Source organism: Symphalangus syndactylus, chromosome 7 (genome assembly GCF_028878055.3).
Source record: "Symphalangus syndactylus isolate Jambi chromosome 7, NHGRI_mSymSyn1-v2.1_pri, whole genome shotgun sequence".
In the NCBI taxonomy this organism is placed as follows: Eukaryota; Metazoa; Chordata; class Mammalia; order Primates; family Hylobatidae; genus Symphalangus; species Symphalangus syndactylus.
In genome coordinates, this window is record NC_072429.2 from 76,982,728 (window position 1) to 76,999,435 (window position 16,708).

At 35.5% G+C, this 16,708-nt stretch overlaps 1 protein-coding gene across 4 annotated transcripts in view; it reads left to right on the forward strand.

The window, feature by feature from the left end:
• The first annotated feature begins 2,097 nt into the window (after positions 1 to 2,097).
• The window catches only part of ZC2HC1A (zinc finger C2HC-type containing 1A), a 53,367-nt gene continuing 38,756 nt past the window's right edge, over positions 2,098 to 16,708 (forward strand). For 2 of the 4 annotated variants that reach the window (XM_055286573.2, XM_063643333.1), the window contains exons 1-3: positions 2,098 to 2,186; positions 11,779 to 11,855; positions 14,562 to 14,678. In XM_055286573.2, coding sequence (XP_055142548.1) covers positions 2,171 to 2,186; positions 11,779 to 11,855; positions 14,562 to 14,678 — 210 coding nt within the window. In that variant the 5' untranslated portion in view covers positions 2,098 to 2,170. The remainder of the gene's footprint in view (positions 2,187 to 11,778; positions 11,856 to 14,561; positions 14,679 to 16,708) is intronic. The other 2 variants (XM_063643332.1, XM_063643334.1) reach the window with 1 other exon arrangement.

The window sequence follows — 16,708 nt, forward strand, 5'->3', positions numbered from 1 at the left end:
CAGTGCCAAGACAAGACTCTCAGGCTAGGTATGTAGGCGGCAGAGGAAAGAACTTATTGAAGGCAGATAGGAAGAAGTCCTCTTTACTCAGGGGTCAGAATCAGGGAAAAGCTGCAGGAGCCAGGGTAGCTGTAGCGTAAAAGTTACGAAGAGACCAATACTTGTAGGGAAGACTAGCAATCATGTTTTAGAGAATTAAGATTCACAATAGAAATGCCTACTCAAATATATGTTAAACATGTCTGAACGCTTGGGTTTACACTTGAGGCAGCTATAATAAAGGCAAGGCAAGGAAGGGGAGTGAGGAGCCCAATTAAATCACCATGGGCTTTAGAATTTAACAGACAAGAGTGTAGCCAAGCTCTACCACTCACTAATAATACAAATATTGACAAACTATTAATTGCTCTGAGACATCTAGAAAATGAACATTTTAATTCTGATAAATGAAGATTGTAGTATCTACTTTGTAGATTTCTTTTGAAGATTCGTGAATATATGAAAAGGGCCTAAAACATGCCTCACATGATTTATTCTTTAATGCTATTTTTATTATTTTTAATGTTACTGTAGATTTTATGCCGAATAAGGTATTAGCCAACTCAATATTCGTCTTGCCTTCAGTGAAAGAACTTGTAATTTGTAAAATAATGGCTTCCTTATTTTTGTATTTTCTTCTGTGTGCTTTTTTTTCTCCTTAATGCTCTTTTAAAAGGCTTTCCCTCCCCACCAAAAATTCTACCTTTGCCTTAGCAGCACTAAGGAAGAAAAAGGACCTTTCCACAGCACCCAGTCTAGAGTAGCTATTGCCTGCAAGGCTATGGGTTGGCCAAGTAGGCCCAGGATCTCAGAGGAGCAGAAGAGCCAGGGGAATAGGGGAAGGGCTGACGGAGTCATTGAGGCATGGTTCAAGTGGTCTTTACATGGCTCCACACAACAGATGGACTCTACCACATTCAAATGCACTTGGAGCACCTTCTCAGTAAGAGATGATGCCCCCTCAAGTGTTTGCTTGCTTAAACAATACTTTAATGTGAGTGGAGAGTAGGAGGAATCTTGCTTCCTGAAGGTAACTGATTTCATAGTAGATAAAGTTAGATATGAAGTTAAACTCTTCAATTAAACAGATTAACAATAAAATTAATCCAAGGTTTGTTAGGGACAACACATTAATACTGGTAACTTGCCAGTAGATACGCCATAGTCAGCAAACAATACAGCTTGTTTACGATTGTTAAATCAAATTTTCAAAGAAATGTAGTTCTGGTAATTGTAAGCAAAACCATTAAAATGGTCTGAGTTAGTTTTGAACTTACTTTCATCTTCAGGAGGTTTTGAACTCTGTTAGAGACGGACGGGCCTCATTCTGTCAGGTCGTAGGTTAATTCCCCAACTCAAACTTCCCCGATCAAACATTGTCAGGCCAGGCGACTGTTTTGGTTTATGGATGATAAAGTACAGGGTCTGGGTAGGCCAAGAGTAGAAGACTGAGGGAGGGCTGGGTTTCACTTCTAATTTTTGGCCCAAGCTTTCATGGTGAGGAAACTGTTTTCAAGGGCTTAGAGCAACTGCAGTTCCACAATCGCTGATAGAAAGTATGATTTCTCTAGAAAAAAAGTGTCTTAACCTATGAAGCTGTGTGTGAAGATCAAGTCTAGGGGATACGCTGAGGTCAAGTCATGCAACCAAAGACCGGAAAACGGAGACTGCTGCATGCAAGCGTGCTGGGCGTTTGTTTGGTTTGCTTGCCTGCTTAAAGTATCCACTAGGAGGGATGGCGGCCACAAGTCAGAGGCATTGACTGATTGAGGAATGGTGAAGCGGAGCCCATGAGGTGCTGAGGTACTCCAAATAGGAGGATGAGGTATGAGGGAAAACAAGGCTGGAATCAAACAAAGGCGCCGTTGCGTCGCAGACTGCAACCTGAAGCGGCTCCCGGCTCCCTGGAGGGTAACCCGGAGAGACGGAGCGGGGTGGCAGGCAGGAGGAGACCGCAGGAACCTCGCCTCCGCTGCGGCCCCGCCCCCACGGATCCCCGCCCCCGCAGCTGCGGAGCCAATTGGAGCCTGGAATGTTAGCGGGTGGGAGGTGCGGCTGGGTTGCTACAGCCAGAGTTGGGCGGCGGCGGGCGCTCTTGGGCGAGTCTTGCTGAGCTCTTGGAGGTGGCGCAATGGAGGGACTGGAAGGTGAGGCGATGAAGGGATGCGGGCAGGGCGGCTAGAGCGGGCCCAGAACAGCTGGGGACCCTGGACACCAGTAGCAGGAAGGCGAGGGCTGGTTCGGAGCGGCGGACCTCGCCGCTTCCCCGCCCGCGCCTCCGGAGGCTGGGGCCGAAGGGAGCCGGACAGTCCCCGATGCGGTGGAGCGAACGCTCCCAGGCTGCCACGCCTCAGACGGTCTTCACCTGGGCTTGCCCACCCGGAGCCAGATTCTGCCCCTGGCAAGACGCTTGCACGTCTCTTCCTACCATTTTCTGATCTTGCTTGACTCCTAAGTGCCCTTTTAGTGATCCCAGTCTCTGGCCAGATTTTGTCTTCCTTGTACTGGACTCTCTCCATTATTGTCCACGGCCTTAACACCACCAGGCCAGTTTGTGCTGCAGCCCCGGGGTGTGTCTCCAGCCTCGAGCTCCTTACATTCTTTGGTCGATTTCACTAGGTAACCGGTTTTTTACATTTCGGCAGCATCTTCTGTCGGAGGGATGTCAGAGCATCTCCTAAGGAAGTGTCACTGGCCAGCTTTAGAGCCGGTACAATAGATTACCCGGAGGATTTGATGACTTATTCACGGCCGCTATGTGAGGAAGAGCCTGTATTGGTTCCTTATCTTTGGGTTTATCTTTGTACTGTAACCATGACTCCAGATTTTGCTTTGTTCCCAGTTCTTTCACTTTTTCTCTATTCTGTTTACCCATTTCATCCTGTGTAAGGAAAGCATTCACCTAAAAACAAAGGAAGGAAAAAACCACAATAACTAGCATTGGCAACAGTGCTAGTTTCAAGATTTTTTGATTTGTTATGATAAAGAACAAACCTTCAGAATTGAAAGATCCTCTTGTCTTGATTTAGCTCCTTTTCCCCCGTCTTCTGGTTTACACGGATTCACTTGGAATTAAGAATGAGCAGAAGTTTTGAGTCTTGTGTATTGTTGCATGCCAGGGAGCAAAATATTGTACATTGTGTGATGAAGTGAAAAGTGGTAGCCGGTAACTTTTTCAGTCACCTAAGTTCGCCAAAAAGCAGATGTAATAACATGAGTAGGAGTTTATTTCGTGCTTTTGCTCTGATAAATAATTCTGATAATTTTCCATTTGTGGACAGCTGCAGTATGCTGGCCTAATGAAGGTCTTGTTTTTTGCTTATGTGTTTTTGGAAGATAGTTCAAATTTCCATGAAATAAGGAATTGTAATGATAGTACAGTATATTTTACTTTCAAGATACTTTTGTATCTTGGTGGGATTAAAGCATGGGTTATGGAATTCTCATGAGATTATCATATATAATATGATAACGTTTTATTACATATTATCTATAAAGTGTTTTTGAACAGTTTGCAGATTTTTATTATTTCATTCAACATTTATTATTAAGATAAAGATCGTCATCTGATTTTTCACTTACGTATCCTAGCCACCTAAAACAATGTCTGACACAAAGTAGGTACTAAATAAATATTTGTTGTTAAATAAATGTCTATTATGGGCATCTTTTTATGTTCTAGGTTGCAGCAAAGAATAAAAATGCTTAAGTAATTACTCTCATTGAACCTACATTTTAGTGGACCTTACATTTTAACAGTGATAAAATACTGCTATTGAAACTTTACTACGAATGTTTTTAAAATATAGTGGAAACCTATTATGATACTCAGTTGCATAGGTAGACAAATAGGTAGGATTCTGTATTTATAGGCATGTTTTATGGGCCCAGCTTATGATGTTAATAGTGCTTGCTCTTTACTTTCAGATTTTTTTTTTTTTTTTACAGAATTAGATGCCATCATTAACTATAATGTGTTTAATTGTGGTAAACTGGGTCGAAATATGTGAAGTTGCCTTAAATTATGTAGGGCAAAACAGTTGAATTCTGGTAATTTCTAGCAATCCAATCTAATAAAAGCTCTGAGAATTTTCTGTTGAAGTTAGGATGGTGCCTTTCTCCCCTTTCTCCTTCTCCCCTCTCCCTCCCCTAAGAGATCACACTTTGCAAATATCAAACTCTGAGTCTTAAGCTTACCGTTCATTAATTCATCCATTCTTTCATTCTAGAAACATTGATACAGTGATAGATAAGGTAGTTTCTTACCTCTATTGGAAGTTAAAGTCTAGTACTTTGAAGGTGTCTAATAAATATTATATTGTAGTATCCAGTAAGAAATATTCAAAAGTTTGCTTAATGTGTCAGAGTAATTGAGTAAATATTGTACTCTGGCATTAGACATATGTTTCTAGTTGAAACCAGTTACCAGACATTAATCTTGGCTATAAAACCAGAAAATATATGGACTCTTGAAAATTTCTATTAAAGATAATCTTACTCTTTCTTATAACTTATGTTATTTGCATGTAATCGTATACCATTTGTTTTACTTTTGGTCTTCTGGGTCTTTATGCTTCTTGAATAGTCAGTAGATGAGGTATTAGCCTCAAACATTATACTTTGAAACCAAATATAAGTTATCTATGTTTTTGTAGAATCAATATCTGAGCACTTCTACATTCTGTGGATAATTATAGCAAAACCTTTTAATTCCTTTTCATCTAATAAAATTTGTGCCCTACAAAATCTATCTAAGGATAATAGAAGTAGTTCTAGACTTGGGAGAGTTCCAATCTCTTATAAGCTTTTTTATTTGTAAAATGAAGAGATGGTAAAATCTAAGCAGATTTTATCCTTATATAGAGTATTGTCATTCCCTTCATATCCCTGATAAATGGTTATAAAAATTGTGGCAGCGATCAGACTGTCCGTTCCTCTTGTGGATTGTTGAAATTATTAGATCTTAGTACTGCCCTCTAAAACTTGATTAGAAGACTGATTGCTCTTCAGTGTAGCCCTTGGTTTAAAGACAGTCATGTCTCATCAAAATTTCTGTTTTGTTTTATTTTTTCGTAGTGTAAATGTGTACTAGTTTACTGAATAATTCTTTATTAATTTATCTAGCATTTATTGCTTTTTGGTACTGAGTTGGATGCCAGATATTTTAATAGACAGTGTATTGGAGAGGACTGTATTTGAATCCTTGCTTTGTTTCTTTTTAGCTCTATGATTTGGGCAGTTTACTTAATCTGAACCCTTATTTTCTCTGCTATGAAAAAAATGGAGCTATTAAATATGTAACTACCTAAATTATATTAAGTATTAAATAATGTAATATATGTAAAACATTTAGCTAAGTGCCTAGTGCATAGGAGGCCCTCTCAGTGTGTGTTTGTTAGGTGGTGAAAATCACAAAAAGCATGTTAGCAGGTCCAGTATAGGTAAAACATAGCATGCTTGGGAGGAGAGAAGGAAATATTGAAGCCAAGAGAGAAAGGACTTTAAAGGTGAAAGGGATTTGTCAGCAGTGGCTCAGACTGTAGAAAGGCCCAGTAGGATGGGGATTCAAAAGAGGGCTTCAGATTTGACAATTAGTAAATTAATAGTAATCCGTTACCTTCCTTTTTAATGTCATTATTGTCTCCTTATTAAACAAACTTTCCCTGATTATCCATACTTCTCCAAGACAGCATTATGACCATCTCTTCTCCCCTTACTTTGTTCTACGTTCATTGCGGTTATCACCATGCAGCATTTTATATATTAGTTTTCATTTATTTTTTCCCTGTTAGATCAGTGAAAGCTCTATAAGATCAGAGTCTTTGTTTTTTATCATCCTTATACTCCTACCTCCTAGAACAGTTTCTGCCTCATGCTAGGTGCTCAACAAATACTTATTGAATCAAGGAATGGTTGTGTTTTTCTTTCTTTCATTCTTTTTTTTTTTTTTTTGAGACAGAGTTTTGCTTTTGTTGCCCAGGCTGGAGTGCAATGGCGTGATCTCGGCTCACCACAACCTCTGCCTCCCGGGTTCAAGCGATTCTCCTGCCTCAGCCTCCGGAATAGCTGGGATTACAGGCATGTGCCACCATGCCCAGTTAATTTTGTATTTTTAGTAGAGATGGGGTTTCTGCATGTTGATCAGGCTGATCTTGAACTCCCGACCTCAGGTGGTCCGCCTGCCTCAGCCTCCCAAAGTGCTGGGATTACAGGTGTGAGCCAATGCGCCCGGCAGAATGGATGTATTTCAATGCAGTGCTTGGCCTGATAATGTCTCCCTGCAATTCAGACAGTGAGTGAATGAGAGGCAGAGAAGGACTAAGCAGAAAATGTAAGTTAGTGTTTCAAAAAATGTGCTCCTCAGGACATTGGCGGAAAACATTGGTCTTGGGAGTACAAAGGATTTCTGATAAAATAAATTTGGGCAAATAACAACATACTAAGCCTCTTTTTTTAAGACTAAGGGAGTTCTGCTCTAAGAGAACCCATTTAACTTAGGTTAATGTACCATTTTCCAAACTTTTGGCCATGAAGCAAGGGATTCGTGGATAATTCCTAGTATAAATGATGAGTCATGTTCAGACTGGGTAGGAAGGGACGTGCAGCCAGGAATGAGCTTATTAAGAAAAGCAAGTCACTCTGAGATCAAGATAGTAACTTAGAGAAAGGTAAGAGGTAGAATTCTGTGGTTAAAGAGGAAACTTGAGTGTTTTAAAGTCGAGAATTGTTTGTTTTGACAGTAGCTTTGCTGAACTAGTGGAGGTGACTAAAATGCTGTGAAAGATGAAGGTTGTGTGTTGAGTCGGGTAGGCATTGACTAGGTTAAGACAAAAACTCTTCTAGGATGAGCTGAAAAGGGTAAATCTTCTGAGACACTGGATAATATTGATCTGAAAGAAATTCAATTTTGGAAAGGATTGGGAAGAAAGTGGTATAACATATTTTGTGCTTCAAAAGAAAGGTTTGTTGAGCGTTAAAGGAGTCAAATGAACGGTGATAGAATATAAGACTTACCAGCAGTGAGGAGATGGACATGCCACAGGGGAGGCCAGAACTGTTCTTAATTTCCAAGATTTCTTTGAAAATGTTCTCTCATAGTTCCTAAATGTATGCATTTTAAAATGTCACAACTATTTGAAATGAAATCATGATTTCTCATCACTTACAGTGTTAGATAAAGATACCATTTCAAGTCTTATCATCATGCAGGTTTTGAAGTTGCAAAACATAAGCAACTTATAACAGAATCAACAGTGTGTGCCAGATAAATTTTGTAAGGAGAGATTGGCTGCTTAAAAGTTCTAGAATATTAAAGTACTTTATTGACTTGGTTCTATCCATCACCTTGAGTGCTTATTTCAACAGTATTTGCTCTCTGGTATAATATTCACCCCTCTGAATATCATCTTTCTCTTGCATTTTTATAAGCTGCAAAATTTGCTAGTTTTTGCCACTTAGGAAAGGTTAGTGGAGTTTGCCTGCATGCCTTGGAAAGTAATATTTTTTATTTCTGTAGGTTATGAAACATTTTTATATGTAATAATTGATCCTCTGAAATTTTAAAGTAAATTGAGCAGATATTAGCCTCATTTAACGGATGTTAAACTGAGTCTGCCTATATGATTAGTCATATATTTCTTTCTAATTCATGTCTTAAAGGCTTTTCTAACAAGGAGTTCTTTGCTGTAGGTCCTTTCAGGTTCTCAGTTCTCTGTGTAGATAAGTGGAAGTTATTTCCTCAATGTGGTGTACACTACCTGAAGCATTCATTCTACCATCTGCAATTGGTTTAATCATTCTTATATATAAACTTTATTAAAAAAATCAGTAAGAAGGATGTCTTCCATGTACTTTTCTTGCTAATGTGGTCTTAAGGTAGATTTTGTTAAATTACAGTATGTTCCAGATAAAAAGGGACCATATGTCATTTAACTTAACTTCCTTGTTTTATATCAGAAAATCCAAACCTTAGAGAGCTTAAATATCTTCCCTGGGGACTTGTAGTTCTCAGTGACAGAGCTGGGGACTTGAAGTTAGATAATACAAGACAAATTCCAGTGCTTTTTCAACTGTAATGTCATGTCTTTTAATGAATTTAATTAGAGCAAAATGTGGCTTTCGACTCTGAGGCCTAAGGTATTTATCATGATCTGGGTAGAAGGTTCCATTAATATATTTTTTTAAAATTATTTTAGTAATAAAATTTATATCCAGGCACATGATGATTATTTTAATTGAGCAAAAGATACAGCCACTTTATTATTTAATTAGTTGTGTGTGTGAGGTCAGAATATTTTAACCCCTTGGTCCAATTAATCTTAATATAAGTATTATATGTATAAAATAACAATTCAAATAATACATGCAGTTTGCATAACTAGGTGATCTTAACCTTATAGCAGTATACTTTCTATTATCTGGTGATAAAGAGAAAACGATTTTTTTTACCCTAGACTCTTCAGATCAACTCAGTATGTCACTTAACTGATCACCAGCAGTATTTCTTCATGCCTTGGAGATTAATAAGATAAATTTTGTTTTTAAGGTTTAGTAATTTACCGTAGAGATAACCTTTAAGATAAAAGAACATGACAAATTGATTTGCTTAAAATAATTACAAGAAAACTACATATTTCCAACTAATCAGCTTGGTTATCCTTAAATTATGACTTTTCTGTGTTTATTCTGGTCTTTTTGCCCACTGGTAACTCTTAAGCCCATTTTAATTGATAATTTTTCTTACTTCAAATTACAGTAAAAAGTTTTTTTTACAGTAACTGACAACTTACCAATGAAACTAAAGAAATCATTACAATGTGAAGTTCCACAATTTAAAGTACATAAATTATTTTTAATTGTTTTTTGAATTTTACTTTAAGTTCTGGGATACATGTGCAGAACGTGTGGGTTTGTTACATAGGTATACATGTGCCATGGTGGTTTGCTGCACCCATCAACCTGTCATCTAGGTTTTAAGCCCCACATGCATTGGGCATTTGTCCTAATGCTCTCCCTCCTCTTGCCTCCCACCCCGACAGGCCCTGGTGTGTGATTTTCCCCTCCCTGTGTCCATGTGTTCTCATTCTTCAACTCCCACTTATGAATAAGAACATGCGGTGTTTGATTTTCTCTTCCTGTGTTAGTTTGCTGAGAGTGATGGTTTCCAACTTCATCCATGCCCCTGCAAAGGACATGAACTCATTCTTTTTTATGGCTGCATACTATTCCATGGTAGACATGTGCCACATTTTGTTTATCCAGTCTATCATTGATGGGCATTTGGGTTGGTTCTAAATCTTTGCTATTGTAAATAGTGCTGCAGTAAGCATACATGTGCATGTGTCTTTATAGTAGAATGATTTGTGATACTTTGGGTACATACCCAGTAATGGGATTGCTGGGTCAAATGGTATTTTTGGTTCTAGATCTTTGAAGAATTGCCACACTGACTTCCGCAATGGTTGAATTAATTTACACTCCCATCAACAGTGTAAAAGTGTTCCTATTTCTCCACATCCTCTCCAACATCTGTTGTTTCCTGACTTTTTAATGATCGCCATTCTAACTGGCGTGAGATGGTATTCTGTTTTAGAGAATGAACGCGTTGTCCAAATTGGAGAATTGTTACCTTGCTACCGGGTAGAAGTTCCCTCTGTAGGTCTTGACATAACACACATGCATATGCCGTATTTTGTCAATTATAGTGCTATGCTCTATGACCAGCTAATATTAGAGGACATTATAAATTTATATATATGTTTTATATATATCTTTATTTTGGGTGAATGACATTCTTCTCTAAAAAAGATTTCTTTGGGGGATAATTGCTTTTAAATTATCCCCAAATAGCATTATTTTAAAATGGTATTGTATCTGTTTATGCCTTATAGTGATAATAATTTTCTTTTTTTAAAAAAACATTTTAAACATGTTTGATAACTTGTGGAAATTAATGTCAAGAACTGGATTTTATTATATGGTAATATTCTGGTTGCTGTTATGTTTTAATTTTTTGTATAAAAAATAGGAGTTGATTTGGTTCTTAGATCTATTTAATAAGTAAATAATATAGATTGTTAGCTTTATGAGAGCAATAATTGTGTTATTCTGTCCTTGTGTTAATATTACTTAGTGCATGCTTGGTACGTAGTTTTTCTATGTGCTGAATTCATTTTTCTCAATCGTTAATTTTTATAAGATTTTGCTTTGTCATCTATTTAAGAAGTAGATAAGCAAATACACTTTTAAGCAAGTATAATATGTGGTGCTTTTTAATATTTTTTATTGATGAATTTTAAAATCATTGCTTAGTATTTAAAGGAATACATGAAAGCTATAAGCAAGCTTAATAGATTAGTTAGCATGTGATGTTACTGAGACCATCATTTTGAAGACTGTCTTATCTAAATGAACCTAATGGTTTCCATTTAGTAACGCTGGATTGTTAGTGGACTTAAGTGATCCAGATAAATGAGATTGCCCTCCCTAAATAACTTAGCTCCTGGTATTGGAGAAGGACAAGTCAGGCAAATCTTAGCTTTGCTTTTGTAGTGTTGACTGCTTAACTGCCACTACACAACATTGCCTCCATCTGAGATGACAAGTAATCACTATCCACCAGTTAAATAGGGCAGTGGAGTAATAGGAAAATGAGAAAGCAAAACAGTTCTTCTGTTACTGTATTTGAATGCATTCTTACCAAAATCTATTTTGGTTTGCCTGTTTAGTTCTCTGTGAACTCACTAAATGTCTTGGACCAGGTTATATGGAGTTATATAATTGTACTTTTAAAAATTAGTTTGTTACTTCTAAAGAAAAATGTTTTTCTATTTGTCTTTCATATGATAAAAGAATTTTAGCATCTCTAAAATATTCAGCAGAAACTATGGGGAAAATGTTACATGTTTAAGTATCATTTTTAGGAAATTACAAGTATGAAAACAAGTTTATGTTTGATATTTGGAAATAAAATGACAAAATGAATTATGCAGAATCACAAAGAATGTAATTTCTTTTTTTGTAGTTTCCTTTTTTCTCTTTTTAGTAATAACATTTGTTGTATTCAGTTACATGATAGTTATATTAATTTTATTAATAATTGAGTGAAAGTTGTAGCTACCTCTTTATTTAATTTTGTTTGTAAGGTCAGAATATCTCCATTTACTAGTCCACTGACTCTTAATATACGTATTATATGTATAAAATAATTATTTTACGTAATACGCGTAATTTGCGTAACTAGGTGATCTTAATCTTATAGCATTGTACTTTCTATTGTTTGGTGATAAACAGAATAAGATTCATTTTATTCTAGATTCTTCAAATCATCTCAGGAAGTCACTGAACTGATCACTAATGGTATTTCTTCATGCCTTGGAAATTAATAATATAAATTTTGTTCTTAAAATGTAGTAATTTACCATAGAGATACCCTGTAAGTTAAGAGAATATGACAAATTGATTTGCTTAAAATAATTACAAGAAAACTAGATATTTCCAATGGTAACAATTTGGATATCTTTAAATCATGACTCTTTCATATTTATCCTGACCTTTTTCACCACTGATAACTAAGTATTATGCTCCTTTTCATAGATAATTTTGCTTATTTCAAAATGCAGTAAAACATTTTTCACAAAAACTGATAATTTACCTATAAAACTAAGAGAAAACATTAAAATGTGAAGTTTCACAATTTTAAGTTATAGAAATTATTTATTAAATTCCTTCCTGTTTTAGAGAATGGAGGTGTTGTCCAAGTTGGAGAATTGTTACCTTGCAAGATTTGTGGAAGAACATTCTTTCCAGTAGCATTAGTGAGTAGACTGATTTTGTACCTTTATGGTTTTACAGATCTGTAATTGTTCAATAATTCTGGTCAATTCTCATGGGAAGAACTTACGTGGAATAGTTTTTGAAGAGTTAATGGGTAATATTCTTTGTTCAAGGGTCTTGATTTCAGCTATGCCATTCTTCCAGAATGCTTTCTTTCCTTCAGAGTTTGGTCTTCAGAACTCTTCTATTAAAGTTTAAAGTTATTCCTCGTTTTATGAGACTCTTACCAAAAACAAACAAAATAAAAAAAAAAAAACCAGATACCTTAGAAATAAGTAATTATTTACAGATACAAAATAATATAATGTCTGGAATTTGCTTTATAGTACTTCAGGAAAAAATCAGGGATAGATGAAACAAAATGGCTAAAATGTTGGTAGTTGTTGAAGCTGGGTGATGAGTAGTAAATGGGAGTTAATTATCCTTTTCTGTCAGCTCTTATTTGTGTTTGAAATGTTTCAAAGAAAAAGATTTTTTCAATGTAAAAGTACACCTACAATTTATTATGCATTCTTAAGATATGTTAGCTACTTAGTAAGTACAAATAAAAATGCTTTTAACTAATCTTAATAAAATTAGCTAACTAAATAGGGAATAATAAAAATTATGCCTATGTACCTTACATATTTTAACTTCAAACACAAATACACATTTATTAATCCTTTGATGTAAGACAGAATTTTTCTGTGAATGTAGATCTACTGATTAAAGTTCTGCCACAATCCACTGTGCATCCTCTTACTATTTCTAGTTTGTTTCTTTAAAGCAAAGTGAGGAATTAATGATCCAAAGCGTCCTTCTGACTGTAGGCACCTTTTAAATAATAATGGCTTTTTTGTAATCTTTTAAAAACATCTTGCTCACACATTCAATGATTTTTTTTCTTATCAATTTATTATTTTTCAGAGTGTCCAGCTAAATTACACAGCAAAAAAAAAAAAAAAAAATGCCTTTTTTGGCTCTCATTTATGTGGTATTTAACTTAATGATATTATTATAACACCTGAAACTTGAGTTATGTTGGGAAACAAGCACCACATACACTTGACATGTATAACTTAATAAGGAACATATGTACATGGGTCCACTAGATAGTCATCTGCTATCCTCATTTTTTTAAAATACTTAAGAGCTGTAATTACAGTGCTTGTTTGTTGAAATGAAAACTGAAAATAAGTATGTAAAACAGTTGATTGCTAATTGTGTACTGAAAGCCTAAGAGGCTGCAATACACCAAATAATCCAGTTTTGAGGTTTTGTTTTTTCCCAAAGTTTGACAGTTCTTCCTCCTTCAGTGTTTATCAAAATACAAGAGAGAAAAGAGTATTTAGTATACCGATGTCATCAATCATCCTGCTTAATATAGTGGAGGGAGAATGTTTATCCAGTTGATTTATTGGAGGTCATTTAAGACAGCTTCCATCCTAATGTCCCTAAACTGAATAACTGAATAAATGAATGAATGAAAGGACAACTCTCTAAAAAAAAAAAAAAAAACCTGTAGGAGTAGTAGAACACTAGATAAGCTCAAGAAAAATCCTAGGCGAAGAAAACTGCAAAATTTGAGTTCCAGAAGGGAGGGAAAGAATTAGTATGGGAGAAGGACACAAATCAGACCACCTGTCCTACTATTTTGTGTTAACTTTATATTAGCATACTACTATTATGTTAACTATAGTAATCCAAACTACTACTCTTACATTAACTTTTGTAATCCTAAAACTAATGTATTCTTTGTATTTTCTTTTTCTAGTATCTATGTTCAGGTATTTAGTGGAGACTTTTTTTTTGTTCCAGTGTAGTAACTTTGACTTTGTTACTTTTTCTTATTCTTAATGTTACAGGACAGATAAATATTTTACAAGAAAAGGGTCACAATCCAGACCCTAAGAGAGAGTTTTTGGATTTTGCACAGGAAACAATTTAGGGCAAGTTCACAGTGCAAAGTAAAAGCAAGTTTATTAAGAAAGTAAAGGAATGAAAGAACGGGTACTCCATAGACAGCAGCCCTGAAGGCTGCTGGTTGCCCATTTTTATGGTTATTTCTTGATGATATGCTAAACAAGGGGTGGATTATTCATGCCTCCTCTTTTTAAACCATATAGGGTAACTTCCTGATGTTGCCATGGCATTTGTAAACTACCATGGCGCTGGTGGGAGTGTAGCAGTGAGAATGACCAGAGGTCACTGTCGTCACCATTTTTGTTTTGGTGGGTTTTGTCCAGCCTCTCTAGTGCAACCTGTTTTATTAGAAAGGTCTTTATGATCTGTATTTTGTGCTGATCTCTTATCTTATCCTGTGACTTAGAATGCCTTAACTATCTGAGAATGCAGCCCAGTAGGTTTCAGCCTCATTTTACTCAGCTCCTGTTTAAGATAGAGTTGCTCTGGTTCACACACTTCTGACATTAGTAATGTACAAACTAGGAGAAGAGAAATAACTTAATGACATGTTAGAAGAGTGTTTATAATTTTTTTTTAGTGAGAAAGATAACTTAGAGCATGCACTACATATACGTTTTACAACTTAACTTTTGGTTAAGGCAAGGTGTATCTTATTTATTATTTTGTATTCAGGTTTTTCATTTGGTCTCAGATTTTTAAACTGGTCTCAATGTAAATAAAGTTCTGTAGTCTTACCTTCTGTAGAAAAGAAAATGATAGGCTGCATTTCTTTATCTTAACAGAAAAAACATGGACCCATTTGCCAGAAAACTGCAACTAAAAAACGGAAGACTTTTGATTCAAGCAGACAGAGAGCTGAAGGAACTGATATTCCAACAGTAAAACCTCTCAAACCAAGGGTAACTATATAACCTTTTGAACAGTATGAACCTTTGTGTTATGTATGTTGAAAAATATTATATTGTCTGTTACATTAAGGTTAAGAATAAACACAATTATCTGCTACATTAAGATTAAAGAGTAAGTACAATTCTGTGTTATATGTTCAGTTTAGAAATCATCCGAAGCTTATAAAACAAATTTTATTTTAAAAAATAAGCTTTTAAACTTCAAAGAAGAGACCAAGGTGCTGTTTCAAACTCCATCAATTACAGTGAGATTTTTATAGCATTGGAGAGCCAATTGCTGTCCCACATTCTTTTCAAGTCATTATTAAAAACTTCCGATATAACTTAAGTTTTGATTTATTACATCTTCTACCATTGTGATAATCTCTACATCCAAAAAGTTAAGCAATTATTTACAGACATTTTAGCATAATAGATACTGCTTATTTTGACATGTTGACTGCCAGGATTTGCAATCTATATTATGTTTCTAAGGAAAAGTTTTATCAGTTGTTCAATGTCCAGATATAGTTGTTGTCAGCTTATTTTCTTTCTTGAAACCAAAGCAATGAACCTATTGTGATAATCTCTCCTTAATATCTGTTATATATTATCGTAATCCGTTGGTATCTGTGGGAGATTGGTTCCAGGGACCCACCTCTGATATCAGTATCTGTGGATACTCAAACTCCTTATGGCATAGTATTTGCATATAACTTATGCACATCTCCCATGTACTTTATGTCTAGATTACTTATAATTTAATGCTATGTAAATAGTTGTTGAATTGTGTCTTTAATTTATGTTACTTTTTATTGTTATATGGTTATTTATTTTTTTCCTGAATGTTTCTGATTCATGGTTTGTTGAATCCATGGATGCGCAAGCCACGAATATGGAACCCATGGGTAGTAAGGGCCGACTGTGTATTGCTAAGAATAAATTACTTAAGTACTTATTCAGCATAGTTGTAAAGCATCATTACAGTGAAGTGGTCTAAGCTAAGCACCTGATTGAATAGTTTTTTTAAACAAAATCCTACTCTTAATGGTAATAACTTCTTCCAGTGGTATAAGAACATTTTCTAGCGGGAAATTAATCTTACTAATAAAAAATCATTTGATGATAGAAAAATTAGGTGTACATTTTTGTGTTTTCTGTGAGCATTTAAAGTAAGGATGGTGAGGTTTCTTTGTGGGAAGGAAAATATTTTCTAAAATAAGTGACATTTTGATTTTATATTTGTTCTGGTATCTGTTTTGTTGTGTTTTCCAAGGACATTGCCCATTTTGTCATAATTATTAAATTTATTGGCATACAATTTCTTTATAATATCTTCTTGTCTTTCTCATATTTGTGTATTATTTTTCATTCCTTCATAATTTGAGTTCTCTTTTTTCCTTTTTGTTTCTTTTTCTTTTTCTTTTTTTTTTTTTTTTCAAGGATCTTACTATGTTGACCAGGCTGGTCTTGAACTCCTGGCCTCAGGTGATTTCTCCCACTTTCACCTCCCAAAATGTTGAGATTACAGGCATGAGCCATCATACCCAGCCATCTTTTAAGGTGCCATCTTTTGACTTTGTGGATTCAACACCTAATTCTTGATTTTAAAAATATAGACATGATAGGAATAGTTGGGTATCTCAATAATATTACAAAATAAATCTCTGTAGCATGTGAGCCAGCATCATGTTTAGTGGAGGACACTAGAGGCAGTTCCCATTAAAATCAAAGAGAAGGTTAAACTGTAACAATCCCATAAATGCCAGCCAATACAGTTAGATAAGAAGAAGAAATTAGATGCATAGATGTATTAGTCCATTTTCCTACTGCTATTAAGAAATACTGGAGACTGGGTAATTTACAAAGAAAAAGAAGTTTAATGGACTCACAGTTCCATGTGGCTAGGGAGGCCTCACATCATGGTGGAAGGTGAAGAAGGAACAAAGTCACATCTCACATGGCAGCAGACAAGAGCAGGGGAACTTCCCTTTTTAATGAAACCATCAGATCTTGCAAGACTTATTCACTATCACGAGAAC